This window comes from Pagrus major, chromosome 22 (genome assembly GCF_040436345.1).
Source record: "Pagrus major chromosome 22, Pma_NU_1.0".
Taxonomy (NCBI): Eukaryota; Metazoa; Chordata; class Actinopteri; order Spariformes; family Sparidae; genus Pagrus; species Pagrus major.
In genome coordinates, this window is record NC_133236.1 from 12,086,679 (window position 1) to 12,110,983 (window position 24,305).

Below are 24,305 nucleotides of genomic sequence, written 5' to 3' on the forward strand. Positions count from 1 at the left end.
GTTCCTTCCCGGCTACCGTAGATGCGGAAGTGCCACGGAAAAGCCAGTTTACACGCCCATGAGAAGTTCCTCAGGTGCTGGTATCAACTAAAAGTGTTATATCAAGAGGAAGAACCGTAAAATAGTTCGTGCATTTATAACGTCACTTCATGTAGTGTGTATGTGTTGGTAAAGTGTGACAAAGTATGGCGTCCGAAGCTATTTATCCGGTATGTATGCTAACGCTCACTTAGCTCGCTGCTATGGCTCAGTGCACTCTGACATCTGACATTTGATTCAAACAGCTGTGTGCCAGATTCATATTAATGTGACAACACGACGTCGACATATCTGGTTGTGTCTTGTAGTTAAAATAGAAATAGGAAGGTTCATGTTTTGCTTAGCGGCAATTTCCCCTGCAATTTCCCCTGTTAAGCAATCACCACTTTACATTTCACATGTTCTGTAGGCTGACGGACATTTTGTTCTAATGTTGACAAATCGTTACTGTTTTAGTGCACCACTCTTCTGGTTAATGCTGCTGCAGTATCAATGTTTTTGTGCTTGTGGTTTGTAATAATTTAATTGTTTAAATGAACTGATATGCTGCAAAAATGCAACTCTGCAGTTGAAACACTGTCAATAACTGTCTGCTACTATTCTATACTATCTTGGACATGTGTAAAATAACTATACTTTAATTTGCAGAGCACCCTTAAAGGTGCAATATGTAAGAATTTGCCACCCACCAAAATTCATATTCAAAACAAACAGGGGGCAGCATATGACCAGAGTAACCGCTGTAGCTGTGGTTAGCTAGTTAGCTCAGTTAGCTGTGCAGTTAGCGGTCCGGACAGGGAGCTCGGAGCACCACCGGAGTGTTGGTGTTTACATAGCTAGCACAGGAGCTTTGGTACGGAATGGGGCAGGGCTAGCTGGTTAACATGCTAACCAAATAGATATCTCTGCAACACAAAACATAGACATCGTAAAGTCAAAACTGTAGTTGTTGACATTAAATTGACAATTTATTTAATTTTAGAATGTTTTCAACTAAAACTTACAAAACAGTTTATAAAACAGTAAAATTAGCTCCACCTCAAAAATGTATAATGTGGTAATGCTTTTGCACTTTCACCTAAGAACATTTCTAAATTGAGGACTTGTAGTTGTTACAGTATTTTTACATCTTGTTACTTTATTTATTTTTGTTTTGTCGCAGAAAGGGTCACACATTTTGGTTGCAAAGACTGGTGCCCTATAATCTACAGCATCTACCATATTTTTCTGTGCATCAGAAAAACCTCACTTGTCAAGATTTGGTCAACCCATGAGGCATTTTTGTAGCAAAACTTACAAAATCAGGGCATTGCACTTTCTTACCTTTTACAAAAACCGTAGACTAGATCCCATTCAATTGGTCTGAGTCACTGAATTTATCAATGAAAACCTATATTCAATTTTTTTATGGCTACAATGATCAACACTGAGAAATATGGATAATGTCTAATTCTAATGTAGTATGATGTTTTTGTCTTTCCAGCATAGAGACCCAATGCTGAAGAAAAGAGATGACTTTGAGGACATTTTGGAGGAGAGGAGGAACTCCAGCGACCTGCGATACGCCCTCAGATGTTACAGTCCTGTTCTTTACAAAGGACTGGCACCCTGTAAAGCCAGCATGCTGAAGAGCATGGTGCTTCAGTCGGATCAACTGCACTATGTCATCGGTCAGGTAAGTTAGAAGTGGACTGACAGCAGGTGATATTCTGGTTTTACCTGATGGATGGATCTCAGGTTAGTTACGATAAATAGTGTTTTTGAATGTATTGACCAGATTCCAAAAGTTGTATTACTTCTTTTTAATTTGTACTTGACGGGATAATGTTTTCTTTTGAATTGTCAAGGTTTCTAGAGAGACGGGCAGGGCGGCTGATGATGTTCAGGAGGAGGCGTCGGCCATCTTGGAGGAGATGGCTCACTGTCTGCAGCTCAGCACCGTTCGCTTCTTTGCCTTCACGCTCAGCAAGGTTTTCAAAACCTTGTTCAGGAGCATCTGTGTCAATGAAGAGGGCATCCAGAGGGTGAGAACACACGCATGAAACTATCACTATAACTACAAACACTATCAAAATGACTAAGACACATAAAGACACACACCTAATCTGCTCTCTGCTTTGTTGTCAGCTCCAACAGGCCATTCAGGAGCACCCAGTGGTCCTGTTACCCAGCCACCGTAGTTACATGGACTTCCTGCTGATGTCATACATCCTGTACACCTACGACCTCGCTCTGCCTGTCATCGCTGCTGGCATGGGTGAGTCCATATACACATACACATGTTTAAGCTCATAATGTTGAGTTTTTGTTGATTCTACATTACGGCGAAGTTTATTTCTCATGTTTCTTTTTCAATCAAAGTAGAAACCCTACAGTTTGTTTGTCCCTGCAGACTTTATGGGGATGAAATTTGTTGGCGAGATGCTGCGGATGTCTGGAGCTTTCTTCATTCGCAGGTCGTTCGGTGGAGACAAACTGTACTGGTCGGTCTTCTCGGAGTATGTCAAGACCATGCTCAAGGTGAGGATGATATTTTCTCCTTAATCTTTTAATCATTAGGAAGTGACCTTTTCTGTTGTGTCCATTTTAAGTGTTTGGGAGCCTGTTCTTTAATTAAGAAAGAGTGAACAACCCACACAACTTACATATGTCATATTGTTGTCTGTATCTTGTAGATGGATAATATTGGAAGAGATTATTTTTGATTTCTACATCTTTGTTTTTCTTTTCAGAATGGATTTGCACCAGTTGAATTTTTCTTAGAGGGGACCAGAAGCCGAACATCCAAGTCTTTGACACCAAAGTTAGGTAAGTCACAGGAAAAAGCAATTAAAAACTCTCCCAGCGTCACATAGAAGAACAAATTCTGAATCCACAGGTCAGGACAGATCCGATCCTGTGTTTTCTTTTTCTTGTCCTGTTAGTACATTTTCTTGTTGAGACATCACAATCGGGCTTATTGTTAAGTGAGTTTTCACATGCACAGAATTTGTCTTGGTATTTTGGTACATAACAGTCATAGTAAACCTAGTAAGAGAAAAGAAAATAAACAAATAGAAATTTTCATAAAAATGCAAAATATATCTGTTAAATAGGTTTTTTAGAAAGGACTGTATACACAGCAAAACAGTGAAAACGTGCAAGCATCATTGCTAATTAGTATTACTATCTAATTTACCACAGATGTAAGTTGCTGTAAAAGCTTGAAAATGCTTGAAAAGTGCTCGAATATTCCTATGGAAGAGGTGTAGGTAGGAAGCCTGTTCTCCGTGGTGATATTCCCTGATGTCAGTATAGATCTTTGTGTGCTTTGTGTCCAGGTCTGTTGAATATAGTCATGGATCCATACCTTAAAGGGGAGGTGTACGACATTAACGTGGTCCCCGTCAGTATCAGCTATGAGAGGATCTTGGAGGAGGCGCTTTATGCCAGAGAGATGTTGGGTGTTCCCAAACCCAAAGAGTCCACTTCAGTGAGTCATTGAAACATCTCACTTGTTTTATAAATTAAAAATGAAAACATTTATACATATGAAAAACCTGTAAAAACCTTGAAATCACAAGCAATATTTTGCAATATGAAAAAGCCTGTATATTAGTGTCTTTAAACCCCAGTTTGCACATCACTGCTCATAACTGGTTCATCTCCTCTTTAGGGCCTGTTTAAAGCCAGAAAGGTCCTCAGTGAAGACTATGGCAGCATCCACGTGTACTTCGGTCAGCCAGTGTCTGTGAGGAGTTTAGCCCAGGACAGAGTAAATCGCTGCCAGTTTAACCTGGTACCAAGGTATCAACCGACCCAGAATCTATCCCTATGCCTCTGAGATGTAGTAGAGCAGAACTATAAAGTAGCATAAATACTCAAACGAGTGTTCATGATCTTTAAAGATTGATCTGTTTTTCTGTTTAAACAAATAAGTTTGTCAAAGGTGCTGGTGAAATTCACAAACGTGGACTAACTATACATTTTTTCGTTTCCAGACACATCCCCAGGAGACCCAGCGAGGAGATCCACAACTTCGTGAATGACTCGGCCTACAGGCTGGTGCGAGCCCAGGAGGAGAACATGGTCCTGAAGCCGTGGGTCCTTCTGGCCTCCCTGCTGCTCCAGAACCACCACCAGGACCAGGCGGCTGGGCAGAAACACGGCATGGTGCTGGAAGAGCTGACTGCACAAGCTGTGTGGCTCAGGGACATTTTCCGAGAGTACGGAGCCTTCCTCCACTGGCCCGGTATGAAAACAGGACTCAGCTTTAAGTGTTCTTCAATGGTACTGCTGGATCTCTGTGCAGGCTGACTGACAAGAGGGTTGTGACGGAGTTTAAAATGTTGTGTTAAAAGGAGGATAAAAAATCCTGATTAAATAGTAGACCATTCTGTGTGTTCTGATTTGTCTTTCCCTTTCAGACCACGTCCCTCCATCAGAGGTGGTCTCCTCCAGTCTTTCCCTGCATCGAGGTCTAGTGAGGGTCTGTGAGGGCAGAGTCCAGCTGGCAGTGGAACAAGGTTTGTGTTTGATTTATGTGTTTTGTTTCTGTTTTTCATTTCTTTTTATACATGTAACATCACTGCAATCCTACACAGTTAAGTTATACTGAGTACATTTAAGGGGTCTATCTGCCACTTACACAGTCCAGTACATACAGGGCAACATGAGATGAGCGCTTTTTAAAAAAATGCAGTTTGACCTTTTGAAGTGAATATATGTGATTCAGTTTCTTTGGTAAACATTCTTTATTTATCACTTCACTGATTTCCCAAACGGCATTGTTTCTTTGGCTCCATTAAATAGGAAGTCTGATTCAGTCAGAAAAGCCAACAACTGGATTTGTAAATTTGCATTTAAACTTTTCTATCAGGCCACTTTTTGAAAATGGCTATCTCATGTGAATGCCTGCACTCAGACTCACTGAAGCCCCATCCACACGGCGTGAATGTTGAGCTGTTATTCCACCACGCCATTCTGTGTAAAGAGTATGAATATTGAATGGAGGGGCTTTGTTTTTGCTGCCCTTTAAGCCGTGTAAAAAAACAAAGCCTGCACAAGGACTCTTCTTAATGGCAGTATTGTGGGACCTCTTTAAAAAGACTGCTAAAGAGAAAGGCAAGACAGTCTGTAAAATTAAACAAAAGTCAAAGCTAGTGTCAATACAATTACAATTACAGTTTTTAACCATCCATTTTCTGTTAATGATTTTGAATAAGATATACTGTATTATATATTGTAGTGGGCGTTTGTTAAAAAATCTAAATCAAACTTTAAATCAAAGAGCCACTGCTGCACCGTGGTCCTGTGATGTACACAGGCAAAATAATCCATTCAAAGATCCTTTTGGTTTTCTATGGTTTATTTTCCAAAAAGCAAGCAAACAAAGAACAAATGAATCCTGCGTGCATCTCCTGCTCTGGTAAAAAAAAAGACAGAGGCCCACTCAGGTGCATCATGGTCCTACTCCTACCCTTCTACCCGTGTAACCGAGGGTGCACCACACAGTGTTACCCAAATTCCCGAACAAAAACAAAACAAAATACTGAAAAGGCTTAAGAAGGAAATACTAACTAAACAAATGTCTAGCAAAGAAAATGCTATGAAACTCTAATCTAGATCTAAACAAACATCCAGAATAATCGAACAAAAAATAACAAAAAAAACTGCCAACAAACAAATAGCTCCAACAATATATAGTTTATCTTTAACTAGAGCTCGACTGATGCTGATACCTGTATTAGGGAGTGAAAAATTCTGATATCGATATCATGAGATGAAACAGAAATATGATCAGAAAATTCAAGGTTAAACACTATTTATAAGAGCTCTGTAAACAGTTAATAAATGGTTTATAATGATTTATAATGTGTGGTTAGTCAAGTTTTTATTAATGCTCAGTATTTGACAACAACTCTAAGTTCTCGTTTGAAGACCTGTTTTATATAATGACGACTGTGTTTAACTATATTGTCATTCATTATCTGTTCATACACCAGCCTCCACTTACAGGTGACCAGAAGAGGGGTTATAAATGATGATATAAACATTAATAAACACTTCTGTCTGCTTACAACCACATTATAGTGTTTTTATAAAGCATTTATTTACTGCTTACAGATGCTAAATTGATTGTAGTGCAAAAAATGATAAAAATAACAGCTTTGCCGTGAAGCTTTGCTGACTTTAAACTTTGTCTTGACGCAGGTGGACAGGTGAAACCAGCGGAGCCTCACAGCACCGTCACTCCAGAAGAGGAGCTCTTGAGCCAGGCAGTCATCGTACTCTCCTGTGCCTCGTACAGGAACCAGGGGCTGCACGTGCTCCTCCGACCGGCTCTGCTGGCATCAGCCATCAATGCTGCTTCCTCCAACCAGAAACGTAAGACTCCCGCTGCTGTTTTAAACGCTCTCTGCTTTTTACAGCTTATACAGCTTATATGAGTAAAGGAATTATTTTATTTTATTTAACTTATGTATTTAATGAGACTTTGTGCTTAAATACATGTATTTTGACATTTTTCACTGAAAATTATTCTATTTTATTCCAAGAATTAAAGGCACAAACACATAAGAAATTCCACAACACACTAGATTCTCGTGCCTTTTAATAATCTCACCTTTTTTTACACTGTAAGCCACCTATTATACAGGCTTTAAAATACATGTTATTTTATTTTATTTTTTTTATTCCAGAGGAGGTCTTCAACAGTTTCAGCTTCCTCAGGAACATGTTCTCCAATGAGTTTATCCTCTGTCCTGGAGCTACAGTGCAGGTGAGGAACAACATTGACAGAAAACTGAATGGCCTTTCAGGTAAGCAGTACTGATTTCATATTTCACTCATGTCTTCTAGGACTTTGAGGAGGCCTGCTACTTGCTGGTGAAGACCGGAGCTCTGCAGGTTACCCAACAGGAGGTTCTGGTGACAGAAAGAGGACAGAGAACAGTGGCCTTCCTCACTAGCATGCTAGATCCTTTCTTACAGGGATACCAGGTGAGGGAGTACAGCTTTGTAAATGTTGGATGTGTCATGTTGCGTATGTAAAAAGGTAGTTGTGTGCACAATTCAGTTATCTGTATCTCTACATTGGATTAAAAGCTCCTGGAACTTTATCAGATGTGAACAGGCAGGAATATTTCATTTAGTTTTAACATTTTAACAAGCCGGACAAAGACTCTTTAGATTTTAAGTGTTTTAAAGTTCCTTATGTCGTGTTTTGTTTCACTGAGTCAATGGAATCTTATGTACACTTTTTAAAATCTTTTGATTTAAGATATAATAGAGCATTTATAAGTCTTTTTTTCATGTAATAACAGGGTTTTTCGCACTGCATGTCCACTCTTTAATACAAAAAAACTAGAAAATAAACAGTTTGGTACTGTAGATGCAGAATGTTCTAAGAACCATTCTGACAGGTTATATATTTACATCCTTACATGGTCTTAAAAGTGATGCCTGTGAGCATTTAACATGTGTTAAGTCAGATACATGCACAAATATACACATATATAATGCACATGAGTAAAAGTAATGCAGACATCACGTTTGTTTTCTTTAACAAATTGATTTTATAGCATCAAAACTCCTGTAGGAAACAGTTTGAGTGTTAAACTGTTGGTGTCCTCTAGAGGGTGCTGTTAACACATCATTATTCTTAACAGTTGCGTGTGTGTGTGTATGTGTGTGTCTGTCAGGTTGTGTGCCGGTTCCTGTGTGAAGAGGCCACTGAGAATCTGACAGAAAAACAGTTTGTTCCTGCCGTCCGAAAGTTCATCATCAAACACCTTCTAGCAGGTTTTCTCTCTTTAAAAGTTTCTCATTTGTCAGAACATTCCTGCCCGTATTTTTACCTCAGCCCTCTATAAAATGTACTCACTGTGTCTTGCTTGTTTGTGTTATCCAGGTAGACTAAGATACACTGAGGTGTTGTCGTCTGACCTCCAGAAGAACTCTCTTGCAGCTTTGCTCAGACTCGGAGCCGTACAGAAAATCAAAGCGTAAGTTGGTTCTGATCATCCTTCAGTTACAGTATTTTCTCTTGGTTTTGCGGAAAATGTAGTGCATGTAATTAGATCGGGGAATAGTCGTTTAATTTTGATCCTCTCCACATTGATTTTACATTCATTTGACTTACATGGTGCCCAAAACAGTGTTGGTGCTGCGCCTAAACCTTATAATGGAAGGGAAAACCCTGCAATTACTTTCCCAATTATTGTGTAATAAAACTGTAAATAAATGTCATGAAAAGTGATTTATTTAGACAAATATCACAAAACTGCTTCAAAGGGCTTTCCCATCTGTACAAGTTACACCTTCCATTATTAGACTCTTTGTATAAGTGCCTGTTTAACTGAAAATAAAAAAGACACTTCAGTGAGATCCAAATCTTTATTGAAAAGCTGTTGATTATTGGTTATTGAAAAACTTTAACTTTATTTATTTGCACACACTCCAGGTTAGATAAAATCAGTGGATTAAAAAACAATAACAGATGTCAGTAGAGGTCAAGAAGCCATCATGCTCATACGTCACCTGACTTCCTCCTTTGCTCCCGTCATAATGACTACGTCCACCAGAGGTTGCCGCCTAACAATAACCCTAGGCGTGGATTGTACTAAGCTTGCACAGGCGACCTATTTGGCTGTGTTCCTGTTGAGGACAGGCTGGTTTTGAGTGATATATGTAGTAGCAAAATGTATTAACCTCACATATAATTGTTACTTTTCAAATACATATTGAACTACCTTTTAATCTTATATACTATTAATCCCTTGTGTATGTGAGTGGGACCTGACCTGAGCATGAACTGTGTAAGTTACTTTTGACATGAGGTGAGCCGAAACCTCAACTAATTTACGGGAAACTGTGTCGGCATCAAATATTGTGTTCTCATGATGCTTATCAGTCCTATGTAGGTAATGTGATACTTTCAAGGCCGTTTGGACATCTGATGTTTCGCTCTGAAACCTCCCTTTTTGTCTTGTCTTTTTGTCCTGCTATTCTATAAACTGACTTTCACTGTAGCTCAATGTCAGACTCACCCAGATCACCCTGGTGTGAAGAGCCTGACCTTTCAGCTGAAATGGATTGACTCTGTTATTCTCTATTTTTCTATTATACCACTTCATTAAAGTGCACAAAGACAACCTTTTGTGTATTTATCTCTATTTGTTCACTTCCACCACAATCTAAGCTTGTGGTTTCTGCCTCCCTCCCAGTACATTTGTGCTGATGAAAAATGACATTTAAAAATTCAACAGCTTCTGTTTCATGAAACCGTGTCATTTTAACTCTGGATAAGCATTGTTAATTTGTTTCAGTGGAAGTCCAACCGACTTTGGTGCTGAGAATAACCAATGTGCTCCATTGTTTTTCTTTCAGAGCGGAGCAGGGGACTCTAAAGGTCAACAAGGTGATGGTGAACTCATTGGAAGACACTCTTGGTAAGAAACAAGCTGTCAGTTGGACTCTAAACACTCAGCATGAATAAATTGTGTTTGGGTTCTCTCCCCGCCTTTACAACAAATCTCAAATTTGTCTCTTTGTCCAGGAGGGAAACTCCCGACTCAGAAAGCTGTCGCCGCTCGCCTCTAATTCACCGACCTCATTAGGGGGACCGAGAAGGGTTGAACCTTTTTTACCTGCATCGATGACGTAACACGACGATGTCTCAGCTCTTCTCTACAAACTGCTTTCTGTGAGAGATGGAACAAAAGAGTTGCCATCTGGAGACAGCTCGACCCCTTTTATTTTATTTTTTCCTTCTCGTCACCTCTTTTCAATACTCCATTTTTTCCCTCTTACACTTTTCTATTAAAAACCTTTTTATATACGTTCATAACAGCAGATGCTCAGCGAGGCCTTTGAAGGTATATAGCTAAGCTCTTCGGCTCATTCTGAATAACCGACCTATTGCTATGAGCAGCCTCATGAAAGCTCCTGAATGTGCCAGCTCCACTCAGGATTGTGGCCATTCTCTGTTAATGCACTTGATACATATCTACTAACACTCAGCAGGGCGCTTCTTTGTGTTTCTGCTTTTTCATCTGTGCTTCAGTCTGTTTTGTCTCTTTTCTTTTGAGCACTTTAATCAATTTACTCATGCAATGTGGCGTGGACCTGCAGTACAGATATCTTCACCCCCTTTTTCTGTTTTTTCCCCTAATATTTCTGTATTTTTGTTACTAAAACTGGTGTTTTAAGAAGATTTTGGCGGTTACACATCTGAGCTTTTGGTAAAAAGCACTCTACGAACAAAAGGTTTTATCTACTTGAGTTGAACTTGCCACAGACCCAAGGCCTACTGCAAGAATAGCTGGATCAGGCATTGTTAAATTGTTGGATTTAAACCACCGTTTCAAGATTCAAGTTTCCACCCACCGTCAGGCCTTTAGCCAACACACTCCGAGTCTCGCAGTACATTCATCTTTGTTTACACAGTGGAGATAATGATACAAGTCTAATGCCAATGTCTCATACTTGCCAAACTCCATATAAAAACTGCAGTTAATTATACTGAAGCACTACAAGCTACACCAAAGGAATAAGTTTGAAATTGTTTGTTTTTCTTTTCATGTTACTGAAGTTGCTTCATAGTTGAAGTCTGAAAAAGTTGTTTAATATTCATCTTTTATTTATTGTCAAAGCGACACACACGTGATAAGATTGACAAAGGAAAGACAAAGGAAAGAAGAAAAAGCCAAAGGTAAAGAAAAAGGAAGCAGCTAATGAAATGCTAATAAAAAATGTCTGAGGCCGAAGGACTTCACGTAAAAAGAGCTTTAACAGCCAACGGGTGATTTTTTTTTTCAAGACTCAGGTTACCTGCTTTATTAATTAAATGTATTATTTTTTATTCAAATTTTCCAAATTAGACAAGTTGAAAAAATCCTCATTTTGAAGCTATTTATTTGGTAGTTAACTAGCAGTGTTTCCATGTTGACCCTAAAATCTCATTACAGTGTGTCCAGGAAAAACCTTCACCAGAACAAAAAAAACATGTTGGTTCCTGGGTTTAAAATTGGCTGTCAAACATTCTCATAGAGGAACATGATTATTTTGTCTGTTAAACGACTAAAAGAGGCCAAATAAGCCAGATTCCTCAATTGCTTCGTTTTGAAATTTGAAAATTGAATCAGAAGATATAAATCTGGAAATGTAGATTTTAATGCCAACTTTCAGTACTTGACACTCGGCGGTACGGACACAGTTTGGTCGGTACTGGGCGGTTTGATACACAGCCCTCCTCAAAGCAGTGATTACGTGCGATAGCTAGCGCTTTGTCACAAAAAACCTTGAAACCGACCTCAAAGTCAGGAAAAAAGCTAATATAAGTCTGATCTTCTTGTTATCAGCTGCAAAAAAATCAGACTGGTTATACTGAGCTGTTGTGTTAAAACCAACCAAACTCCCCAATGAAATGTCTCAATTAAAAAAATACTGAATCTTCTTTGATTGCCAAATTTGCCAGATACTGAACTTGTATTTTTGAAACCAGGCTTCACTCAACCAACAACAAAGCAGCTCTGTAGCTTAGAAATGTTTGTACAACAACAATCTTCAAGTCAACACACGTCATCCAAAGTGCAAGTCTACTGTGTGAGTGTATTTCTTGTTGAATTGTGTTTTTTTTTCAATAACAGCTTTTATATTGTATAATGTCTAAATAGTTTTGTGTCTTTGTGTGTGTGCATTTCTGAATTAACTATGTTTAAGTGTGTATGTGTTGGGTGAGGCCTCATCAGGCTGATGAAATATAAAAGCATGTTAATAAAGCTTTTTGAAATACACGTTTCAGCTCAGATTGCGTTTCTCTGGAGGGGGTCAACTTTCTCAATTTGATTAAAATTTTATCCCAATATCTTATAACATCCAGTGTTTGATCAAACTCACAGACAGACTGCTGCTCGTCTCTCCCTGTGTGAGCGGTGAGCCACATGGTGCCGATTCATTCTCGCTGGTCATTGAATTTTAAAAGGTTGCACAAAAAAACAAAGACGGGGTGGATAACTTGATTGACTTCCACCAAAAGTCTGTGGGGCTATGGGGCCGAATGGCAGCCCAGATGCTGCAGGGTGTCCTGCTCAAGAACGACAGGGTAGATATTTCAGTGGGGACCGATTTCATGATTGTGCGATGGGTCTCAAAATCAAAGGTTTCACAATCAAATCTGATTGTCTGGCTGAATTAATTAAAAAAGTTTAGGTTATATATAACTTGTATGAACAGCACTTTACCCATTATTTACCGATCCAGCAACCGGAGCAACATTAGCATTTAGATACATTTGGAGTCATACTGGTGGCCACCCGATGAATCCAAGTCCAATATCCACTCCTCCTTTTAGCTCCATTTTTGGTCTCCACCCACTCTGAAGGCAAAATATCTGCCTCATTAGTTGATGAATGCTCAACCATGTTCACTGGCTACTTGCTGATGATAGCCCCGTTTCCATAAAGTGTTTGTATGTGCATTTTGAAGAATATTGCATTAGAAGTTTTATAGAAATGGCAAAATTGGAATTCGCAAAACAGTTTGTTTGCACGCTTGAGGTGGTTTTTGTCTTTAGCGAATCCGAGTGAATGCGCAAAATGTTTGATGGAAACAGATTTGCCGAGTAAACTCTGACGTAGCGAACGTTCAGCTCACATGACTGATCAGCTGTTTCTGAAAACATGTCTGTTAGCAGTAGGCATGTGTGGACCGATGAGCCCAAACAATTCCTTCCTCCTTTAAAATTCGCTTGACATTTTATGAAAACATTGTCTGTTTCCCGTTTGACACTAGGCAGGTATTTCCATGTGGATATTTTAGAGCTTTCTTTTCACTGCTGCGGTTGGAGACAATACTGATAGAACCAATGAGATTAAATCAGAACCGCTGTGGGCCATAAAACCAAAACAATGAGCTGAAAGACCATAAAAAGTCTGCCATGTTGCTACAGAGTGGGCAAACCAAACACTGGCTCTACAAAGGACATTTTTTGTGTCACTAAAGGGGAGGGGGAAGTATCAATTATCAATTACTTCACAAGAAAAGCAAAAATGTGAGAAAATATTTTGCTTTTAAAAAATCCATTTAAACCCCTAAAAATGTACCTGGGTACCTTTGGAGGATGTGGAGTCAACGTAAGGAGCCACTTTTGAAGATTATCTGTTTGCCAAACTGAAATCAAAGACATGTAATTGATCAAACAATATGGAAAACCTTATTTTGAATCAACCATTCATGCAGCAGAGGAGAGAAGGTGGGAGAGATCAATACATACAACCAACCTCTAGGTGTCAGACTTGCCTTTCTGTGAGCGCTTTGTTCATGGCAGGTTGTTGACACACACACACACACACACACACACACACACACACACACACACACAGCAACAGCAGCATTTTTCATCATGTTTTGTGGCTCTGCTGCTGAGTAAGAGACTGCTGCCAGCAAGTCCGCCACTTTCCATCCATATTGCCCTTTCTCTCATACTCACTCAGTCTCTGACAAATTATAGGTTCATCGAAAGTTGCCATACCAAATTGCTTATACACACACTCCAGTCCCTCCGTCCCTCCGTCCATCCATCCATTTCCTCCTCCTGCTTTCCCTTTCCCTCCATCCATATCCATCTCCCTGGTGGTGCTGTATATTAGTGTCAGCTGCAGCCTTATCAGCACTTTATCCGCTACATTATGACAAGCTGTATTGAAGGGTGGGGGGGCACGTGCACTGGCACACACACACACACGTACAGGAGGGCGACACCATAATAAACTAGTTTCTGACCTGTGGCAGCCGCTGGGAAACAAAAGCAGCAGACAGCTGCTGTTTTATGAGCAGAAGTGCAGCGTGTTTGCTTTCTGTAAGTCTTTGTTGTTCCTTTACTTTGTGTTTGTGTGAGTGCAAGTGTGAGTGCAGGTGTGACTGAGTGCACACTGGCCTGGTGTTGTTGTGCCCAGAGGGCTCTGTGGAGGTCTATATGTAGGGAATTGATTGAAAGGAAAAGGGACCCTGGTGTATAATGTTTCAGCAGTTAACCTTAGGTAATGGTAGGTTGATGGATTCAGCTCATTTGCTCCGGCAGGTCCTGTTTATCAGCGCCGTGCTCGAGGCTACAGCATTAACATAGAGTACGGGCCTGCCAGGGATCCCCGAGGAGGGCCCAATTAGTCCACGTTTAAAGGTTCTCTTGAGCGACAGAATTTCAAAACTCTCATCTTGAAATTTGTGCTCAGTGTTCTCCCCTCAAACCACTCGTCTCTTTCCTTATTGACACGTTCGGAGAGGAGGAGGTGCTCCGAGGGCCGATCTTCACAAGAACAAAACTTTTCACACACACAGGAAGTGGAATCTAATAGCATCTATAAATTACACAGGAGTTTAGCAGAGAGTTCATGCAGTTTGAAGCAAATTACATTTCAAACATCCAAAGAATAGAATGCTGTTAAGGAGAATGGTTGAAAGAAAAAGTGACTTAAATTGCTCCCGTTGTTTTTTTCTTGGGGTTCTCGGTGTTCTTCGTTCAGAGATGAGACGGATGTTTTATGTAGAATAAGAAGCAGTGATCATTTCAAAAAAAAAAAGAAAGAAAAGAAACTTTTTAAAGAATTCAATCCAAGTGAAAAAAAATTTCAGTATAATTTGTTTCCTGTCTGAAACCATGTGAGTAAAAATAATCTTTCAGGAGAGAAAAAGTATGTATTTTTTGTCGTGGGTGAAATCGAGTGAGAAAAAGGTCTGGTTGGATTTTTTTTTTGTAAGGCAATTTATGTTTTTCTCCTGTCAAAACTTTCTTTCTTTTATTTTCCATCTATGGAAACTTTTTTTTACATGTCTGAAATCGAGTGGGAAATAATCTTATGGGAGAATTTTTTTTTTCATGGGTTAAACTGACTGTTAAACTTTTTCTCCTGTCAAAACTTCTTTCCATAAATTTCTTTCATCTGGGAAAGTTTGTGAAAAAAATTTCTTTTAGGGAGAATTTTTTTTTCATGTGTGAATCCAAATGAAAAAGGTTTGTTGGGATTTTTTTTGTTTTTGTATGACATTTGTTTTTTCTCCTGTCAAAACTTTTTTCCTTCCTTTTTTTGTTCATCTGTGAAAAAAATTAAAAATTTAAATTTCAAGAGAAAAAGAGAAGAAACAGAGAGAAAAATGAAAAGGTTTGGCAGGAAATCTTTATTATAAGGCAATGTTTTTTGTTCTCAACATTTCAGGAGAATTTTCTTTTCCTGTCTCAAACCAAGTTGGAAAAATAATCTTTCATGAGAAAAAAATATCACGTGTAAAACCGAGTATGCAGACCCTTTGCAGGTAGACACAGACGCTTTCACAACTTGTGCAATTTACTTCAAATACAAGTTCAACATACAGTAAACAGGTTCATAAATATCCAAACATACATATCATTTTTAATCATTACACCCAATGTTATCCAGTAAGTCTAAACAATCTTTCCCACTCTGCTGGCAATATAATAATGCTTTTATACTTTGAATTAAGTAGAATTTTAAATGCAAGACTTTTACTTGTAATTGAGTATTTTTACAGTGTGGAATTGGTACTTTTACTTAAAGCAACATTATGTTGAAATTGGTATTCTGTGTGATTAAATCATCAAATAGGAATCAACTTTATATTTCCATTTCTCTGGACAAAGAAACTCGGTGCTCTGCTGAGATTTGGATCTGAAAAACTCCAAAGGCTGTTTTATAAAGTGACTCTGGGGAATGAGCTTAACTAACATTAATGCATTTTTCACAGTTTTTGCTTCATACCTTCGAGCATTAAAATTACCAGCAACATTAAAAAGCATCTGACAACAACATCTGTGGTTGCATGCATTTATGTGCATATTTTCATCATTGGGATAGCAGCCGCTGTCTGGTCGCTGCTCATAGATGAGACACCGTAAGTGTTAAGTGTTAAGTGTTAAGTGTTACTTCTTCACTGATTATTGTTAATGTATTCTTCTTTTTCTCTTCTATAATACATCATAGATAAGCTCTTCTACCATCAGAGATTAGTGCTGAATGAAAACATTTGCATTTTTAATTCTATTTGCATAATGCAGACATGCATGGATCTAATACACTGTGCTAATGTCTGCAATTAGCCAGAACATGAGCATATTCTGAGCAACGCATTGGCTTTAAACTTTAACACAAGAGAGTTCACATGCAAGCACATGCAACACACACACACACACACACACACACACACACACACACACACACACACACACACACGCTCCTCTCAGTCTCTGTGGGATTCCAAGAGCTGCCAGTTCTTGACAGCAAGATAAATAATAATCCTGTGATGGATGCTGCCGTGAAGTGAAAGCTAAGGAAGATTTAATAAAATCCAATAGAATCTAATTGAAGTGGCATGAGTGGTGTGTGTGAGCAAAAATGTGTGTGTGTGTGTGTGTGTTTGTAGTGGAAATACCTTTTGCAAATCAAGGTTTGTTATTTGTGTGAAGATTTGGGGACATCAGACTTTTATTCAGAGAGAGAACAGGTTCAGTAAACACAGCTGACAGGTATCCCTCCACAGGTACCGTCTGTTTCCTGTTCTGAAATTCAAACTCACAATAATTTACTCTTCATTGGACGGCCTGCTGATTTTTATACATTGGCAGAGGACAAGAGAAGCTGCACGTTCTTATCCTCCAGTACTTTGTTATATTGCTTTATTCTACGTCTTTGTTATATGATGCACGGAATGGATTTGTTAAAGGTGTAGTTCAACATTTTGGGAAATGCACTTATTAGGTTTTATTGCCTATGTGTTGTATGAGAAGATTACTAGCACTCTGGTATTTGTAAGCTTACTATGAAACCAGGGCCAGCGGGCAATTAGCTTTGCAAAAAGTCTGGATGTCACAGCCACAAACTGGTCACAACCAGTGTTGTATAAAGTACCCAAAAGCAGTGGCGGTCCTAGCTTGCATGACGCCCTGGGCGAACCTCATCTTCAGCGCTCCCCTATTTCTATTTTCTATTTCTTTAAAACTGTTATAGAATGTGATGTCACAGCAGGGTTACACCAACAAGACTCCAATTAGTGCCGGTGACCTGAGCATTTCCCATTCCACCTTTAAAAATTACAGCTGAAATTCAGATCATTTGAACCATTAGGTTAAATATATACCAGTCTATTGAAGTTGAAACAGTAAATTGGCTCACCCTCACTCCCAACCTTTCTTCTCTTCTCTGTTCGACCGATTTAAAAGCTTCAAATGACTGAAAAATACAAATTATGGTTATTTCCGCGGCAGAGGCATTTGGGAAAAAGAACAGCGGCTGGGGGGTTTCCGATGTGGATGATTAAGTTTTTGTGTAATCTTTCTATTTCAAGAAGATTTTATTTATTAAGAGTTGCGAGTCATAGAGAGGAAATTGCTGTCTTTGTGAATCAGGAAAGCTTTCCGCTGACAGCTACAATAAGCCGGCATTATTAGACTAACTGTTTTATAAACAGTCTCACTGATCTGACTTTAAGATGCATTTCTCGTAGCATTACAAAGACGATCAGTTCATGAACATGTGAACATTGTATTGTTCTCTTAAACGTCTCCTTATCTGTGACAAAATTAAAGAGGAATGTTTCTCATTAAATGAATTTGCCTGTAATGATACTGAAAGGACAAGAAAGGCTGTTAGAGACATTCAGTCATTAAAAACACACCTGAATAAACAGAAAACAACCTCTGCCTCCTGCCTATAGCAAATGAACACATTGTGTATTCATGGTTTAAACCCACACCTGCTAGCTTACATACATAAAGTGCTAAAGTCAGTAAAAACCTCTCGTTGAGCTGCGTTTCCCTGCCTGCTAACAGACTGTGGCGGAGGCTCACAAACCAAACTCAAAGGCGAACGAACGACTGCCGTCCTCAGCGGGGCTTTTTAAGATGGTGAAAGGTAAATCTGGTTCTAATTAAAATGACGGGATGGGTGAAGTTCGTCTCTCTCCTCCACACTGCCAGTGCTCTCTGGGGCCAAAATAACTCTCATAATTATGAGTGAATTGATCGTTGACTTTGCCTCCATCAGGAGAGGCTCTGAGGAGGACGGTGCAGAACAGCTTGTGAATGTGATGCACTGTTTAGTGTGTATATTATTTCAGCAGTGCTGTGCACAGAGGCAAGCGCAAGGAAATTTACTTCAGCCATTTGCTGTTGACTTCATAGATCACCAGGTAAGGCATCGTGAGTGAAAAGTGTTTCTTTTTATACAATCGCTTCACGAAATCAAGATGGAAAGGTTCAGTTATTGTCATTTTTAGAGGATGGGATGGAAATATCAGCTGAAAGGTCGAACTGGTCAAACCAAATTAAAAAAAATTACTTCACGTGGTCACAAACACAAAGTTTTTACAAATTAAGTTAAAATGTACAAAACAAAACAAAAGACATAAGTAGTGTGGAATCGTGGGAGTTGCTGTCTTCATCGTTGCTGATTAAAATCTGCTTGACTCAGGCAGAAATGTTCATGGACGAGGTAAAGTTTTAAAGTTTTATTCACATCAGGTTTAGTCTTGTTCCTCCTCAGTGTTTGTGGGATAATCTAAGTACACAACTCAACATAATATATAACTTAGTTCTAGCTGTTTTTAGACATTTTAACACAGAGGTGTTATATATTATGTCTTTTACAAGTTAGATTAACACAATTGCTTTCAAACTGAATGATGTGTTACCAGTTGAAGTAATTGTTTTAGGTTGGTCCAACAATTCTCTTCTTTACAACTGTCCCCTTCAGAATAAAGTATTATAACTTTGATGATCCCTTAACATTTCATCTTTCATTTTTCCCCCCAAGAATTTGATTAATGTTTAAACACCTGCTAACATTATTTTCATCAGCCTCAGCTAATTGGCAAATGTTGACATGCTAACACTCCAAGATCGCGGCTGCCAAAGTTGAGGTCTGCAGGCAAAATTAGCCTCAAGGTTCAGTTTGACCTGCCAAATGTTTCTAGCAAAAAGAAAAAACCTTACAAAATTATAATAATGTTCATGTTGGTTTATTTCTGTGAGATAAAAATGTTCTTTAGACATGTGTTTTTTTTTATTATCTGGGCACAGCGGGCACAGTGACACTATGTGCAGGGATTCAGTCAATTTAAGCAACTTGGGATACTCGTACCATTTTGCCACTTGACAATACAATAAAAGCACTATCTCCTTCTCATCCACTCAGGAGTGGCGGACCACTAAGACCAACAGGGATGGACACAGAACAAATACTACAAATGACCCCCCTGCCACAACTGCTGCAAAACAATTACAGAGGAAACACTGACAAGAGACAAGTGCTTTTGGCCCGTGGCCCACCTTTAAGTTCCCGTTTTGACCCTCCAAGGGAGAAAGTTTGGGCACCGCTGCTCTAAATCAAGATGGTGAACATTATATCAGCTAGACAGAATGTTAACACTGTTATTTTGAGCATGTTAGCAGGATGACTGTCACTACTTGATGTGGCAGATCTTGGACAGCGAGGTACGGCAACACCACTAAGACAATGATTTATTGATTTTATGATAATGAAATGGCCTGTTCATATTAAATTGTCATATCGTTCATATAATCTTAATTTCTATGTCAATAAAGGACCTTTAAATTGAATTGAATTAAAAAATAAAACTTGCTAGAACAGGCAACAATGCACAGCCATCCAAACCACAGCTGTGCCTAAAGGTACAGCCTCGCGGATGTGTTGGCTTTTGACTCTTGGTGTTGTTATTTAAACGCAACCACCTCGAAATTAGCTACGTAACATTTCTTTTTCTGAAAGTTAACAATACACTCTCATTAAGAAAGACTAAATTTCTGTCTTTCCATTGTATCTGGCACTTTAAGACCTTCACATGTATGTTCACTTAGTGGGTTCGAACACCTTGGAAACAGCAAATGCTTTTACAACATCTCCTTCAAAAGAATCGCTTACAAAAGAGTTACATGTTTAACATTTCTCCATCTGCATTTTATAATTAAAACTAAATTACAGAAACTACAGAACAAAATATCTGACATGTAGATTGGAACACAAACTGACTTTACAGACATCATTACAGTCAATTATCACTGCACACAACAACAGCAATGAACTTCGCTTAGACTGCTCTAATTTGCACATTTCTCATCAAGTACCACCTGAACGTGTTATAAACAACATAAAGAGGAAGGCACTTAGCAGAGCACATACCTTTGCCAGCGCTGTGTGTGCACCTGTCGACATACACTGTCAAGTTATGCCAGAACCACAGATTGGATTTTCAACTAATTTAAATCACTTTAAATTACCAGCTTATTTCACAACAGGAGGTCCACATTCTGTCACGACTGCAGCTGAAACTGGATGTGAGACCGGACACCTTAATCATTTCGACCAATCAGCACATATCTGTACCAATTAGCTCCATACATTTGTTGAGTAAGCTCTGTACAGTGCACACAGGCACAGAGAACGTTGCCAAGTTTAAAAGGAGCAGTTTATTTATCCAGTAATGAGCCTTCAGTTACCCCATATTGTTTGTTTTTGGTCCATAAATACACATTTTTCCTCTTTTGATGTCTGTTGAAAAGAGCTTACAGACACACAGTCTGATAGTGTCATGTGATTGACCCATTTAAAAGTGATTTTAAAGTCAAATTTGTGAGGAGCCACACGCAGTTATGATTAGTTTGAGGTCTAGCTAAAAGTCACATAGCTTTAAAGCAGGCAAAGATTGCCCATAAAATGTTAGCCTCCGGAAAGTGTAACTGTCCTGAGAGTCCTGAGAGATCCATAGTAGTTACGGTTGAAGCTAGACCCACAATGCAGTAAGCCCAGCGTAAAGACTGGAGGCGGAGCCCCATTCATTCCTATGAAAGCTGCTCAGTGCCGCATGAAGCCAAAAATGCTCCCGAGCCGGCTAACGAGGATAAAATACTTTAATGGTGCAGCTCTTCTAGACTTTCCAAATGTCATTGGACTGAATGGCTCAAATTATGACAGTGAAACAAATCATTTTGTGGGGGTTGTGACGCTCAAAAAAATGTACCCATGGGCGAGGACTTACGGGAAAAAGTCTGTTTGGGCTGCAGTGCATCATGTGACGATGTAATTACACGGGGGCTTGTCTAACACCTCTGAACCACACGACTCTATAATGTAATGTTAAAATGACACTGTGTGATTTTAGGTGGCGTTGTATCTGTATGGATTAAACAACAAGATAAACTACAATATGTAAGATACAACAGAGTGGTGTAGGGATGATGGTAGGCTAACCTAAAAGTTAGCATCACCGTGGATCCCTCAACAAAAAGCCTATGGGATTTTTCCATTGTATTTTGGATTATTACAAAAAAATAAGCTATGTGGCAAACACAAGATACTTTATAATACTTATAATATAATGTATATATATAATACAGCGAGATAATCATCACAAATTTTAGGATTTTTAAAGCATAAATAAAATCGCCAGAAGTAAAAAGCTGAACATAACATGAGCTATAAACAAGCTGTACAGGGGTTGCAATACGTCAGCGTCACCCCACAAGTGTCTTACTACATTATACTACAAACTCTTCATTGATTTACAAGTTGTAAAGTGTGAGTAAGAAGTCCGCCTGTAAAATAGGATGAGTAAGTAGATGAGTCACTTTATGCTAACCTAGGCTAACTGCCTCTGAGCTAGCTCTGTAGTAAATGCACAAGCATGTTTAGTGGTATCAGACTTGTCATCTAACTTCCAGAAAATAAGTATATAAGTATATTTCCTAAAATGTTAGACTATTTCCTTGATGGAATCATTAGAGTTATTCTGACTTCATTCTGGGCTCACAAAACAAATGTGAGTGTGAGAAGGTCTTCAGAGTATAGAGGCTACTTCATTTCCCGAAGCTATAATTTGTTACTACAGCAAAACCAATTATAAAAGTATTTGGGGACACACTTGCATGAAGTATTCACTTTCATTTTCCAGTTTCTTTCTTGGTTCTCTGTCAGAGTAGAGAGCGTTACCCCGTCAGGAGCTCCACATGCTCCCTCTGGGGGCTGTGCGACTCTCAGTCACACCAGCTCTCATCTGGCTGCTGTCAGACTCCTGCAGAGATGCTGCTGCCAGGACCAGAGAGTTGAGAGATGACACGTTTACTGCTGCTCCTGCAAACTTAATTGGGTGTTTGTCCATGACAGGTATATAATGGAGACAAAGCTTTCCGCATACGTACAAAAGTTAGAGCGATAATGTTTTGTTTTGTTGCTTTCTTTTATTTCTAAATATGTTCATTTCTGTCCTGGGAAAGAATTCTCTTGACATTAACATATATTTTAGCATCTTACTTTACTTGATGGACATCGGAGCCAAAGGATGGGACAGGTCCCACACACTTGCTGTGCTAGGTGGCAGGGTCCGCCAAATATAAATAAAACAGTATGAAATTGTGTTGTCCTTTAAGGTCAGTTTGTTTATTCAGTTTATTTAGTCCTGAAAACAAAGAGAGTTTGTTTATTTAGTTTGTTAAGGCATAAAAAAAAAAAAATCAGTCAATGAAGATCTTTCTCTTCTGATTAACATTTCTTCCCCAAAACTACAAGTGCACCTTTAAGTCAAAGCAGAAAAATGAGGTTGCTGACATTAAAGTCTCTGGGATCCTTGTCTTTTTTTTGTCTTCATGTGGGGATTTTAGGTTAATAGAAACTTTCTGATGACTTGCAAAGAACTCGACTTCTCTGGTCTAACCCGATTCCAGCAATTAGCTTTAAGGATGTCTGTTTTTATCTCTCTTTCTTTGCTCACGCAGCAGCTTCAGCAAGGCCGACTGTCGCGGAAATAACAATAAAATAAATTGGTACAACGGAGAACAAATACGATGGCTGAGCCTGTTTGTGCTTCAACGCCCTGGCATGAAGTGTACAGGTAGTTTATTTGAAGAATAAGGCTCACACCATGAAATATGACTCACACACAAGCGTGCACACACCTCCACCTCGGCAGCGGCGGCCTGTCTGAACAGATTCGCTGTAATGTGGAGAAATGGGACTAAGAGAGAACAGAGCAGTGTCCTGCGATGTGGTGGGGAGTGAGGAGGGGAAGGAGGCGTGATAGACAACAGAAGTTGTTAATGCATCCCTGTGATCTGTGGCCTGAGAACAGAGAAGTGGCACCACAGAGGAAGAAAGACAGTAAGAGAGAGAACGAGGGATGCTAATACATAAAAAGGATGAAAGAGATAGAAAGCAATCAGCGCAAAAACGAAAGAGAAGGAGTGAGGGATCGCACCGGGCGAGGCTGACACTTTGTCAGAGGCAGAGCTAGTTGTCAGATGGGCTAATGCCGCCTCGGTTCAAGTCCCTCTTAAAGACGTCAGATCACACAGGCAGATTGCCCGTGGAGGATTTGAGGCAGGCGCCCGCCGGGGGAGCTGGGAAATTGCATTTGCTGCCTGCTACAAGATCCTGATAAGAGCAGATTTGTTCTAAGAACGCAATGACAGGGCAAGGTTATCACAAAGCTGCCTGCCCTCCCTACTGCAGAGGAGAGGAGAGGAGAGGAGAGGAGAGGAGAGGAGAGGAGAGGAGAGGAGGGGAGGAGAGGAGGAGAGGAGAGGAGAGGAGAGGAGAGGAGAGGAGGGGAGGAGAGGAGGAGAGGAGAGGAGAGGAGAGGAGAGGAGAGGCGGAGAGGAGAGGAGAGGAGAGGAGAGGAGAGGGGAAGAGATACAAGATGCTTGTCCACAATTCCCCGAACCAGAACAGCAAAGTGTGCAACGCATAACATGTGGAGTGGTGGAAGAAGTATTCACATACTTTACTTAAATAAAAGTACTATTAGTACAAAAAAATACTCCTGAATTAAAAATGTTACTAAAATTTAAGTAGGACATGTGCTTGAAGTTTTGGAAGTAAAAGTACTCGTATAGATCAATATCATTGTACTATTGGATTTTGCTGACTAATATCTATATGACTGCAACAATAGTAATGTAGTAAGTAATAAACAGTGTATATAGTGTATAGTGTAAATATGAAAAAAAAAAAAAACTTTAGTGCAACCAAACTGAAGTATAAGCATAGTCCTAATTTGTATACAAGTACACAGTGAGTGTATATGTAGAAATGTTGAACTATTATGGTGTGTGTCAGGAAGTCACTTGGCTGGCTGTGGTCTGTATGTTGGACGTGCTCAGCGTGCAGTTTTTGACTGGTAGTGTCTGGAGTCAAGACAAGCTGATGAGAGGCAAAGGTGACAGAGAGCCAGGGGAGGTGTGTGTGTGTGTGTGTGTGTGTGTGTGT

At 39.4% G+C, this 24,305-nt stretch overlaps 1 protein-coding gene across 1 annotated transcript; it reads left to right on the top strand.

Annotated features, from left to right (window-relative positions):
- Positions 1-96: 96 nt before the first annotated feature.
- Positions 97-11,816, top strand: gnpat (glyceronephosphate O-acyltransferase). The gene is made up of 17 exons (XM_073493101.1): positions 97-209; positions 1,523-1,714; positions 1,887-2,063; positions 2,167-2,296; positions 2,432-2,559; positions 2,772-2,847; positions 3,360-3,511; positions 3,695-3,825; positions 4,020-4,270; positions 4,446-4,544; positions 6,232-6,405; positions 6,720-6,799; positions 6,880-7,020; positions 7,722-7,821; positions 7,931-8,024; positions 9,409-9,470; positions 9,578-11,816. Exons 1-17 carry the CDS (start codon positions 186-188, stop codon positions 9,619-9,621), a joined length of 2,055 nt encoding a protein of 684 aa, XP_073349202.1. The 5' UTR covers positions 97-185; the 3' UTR covers positions 9,622-11,816.
- Positions 11,817-24,305: the final 12,489 nt, after the last annotated feature.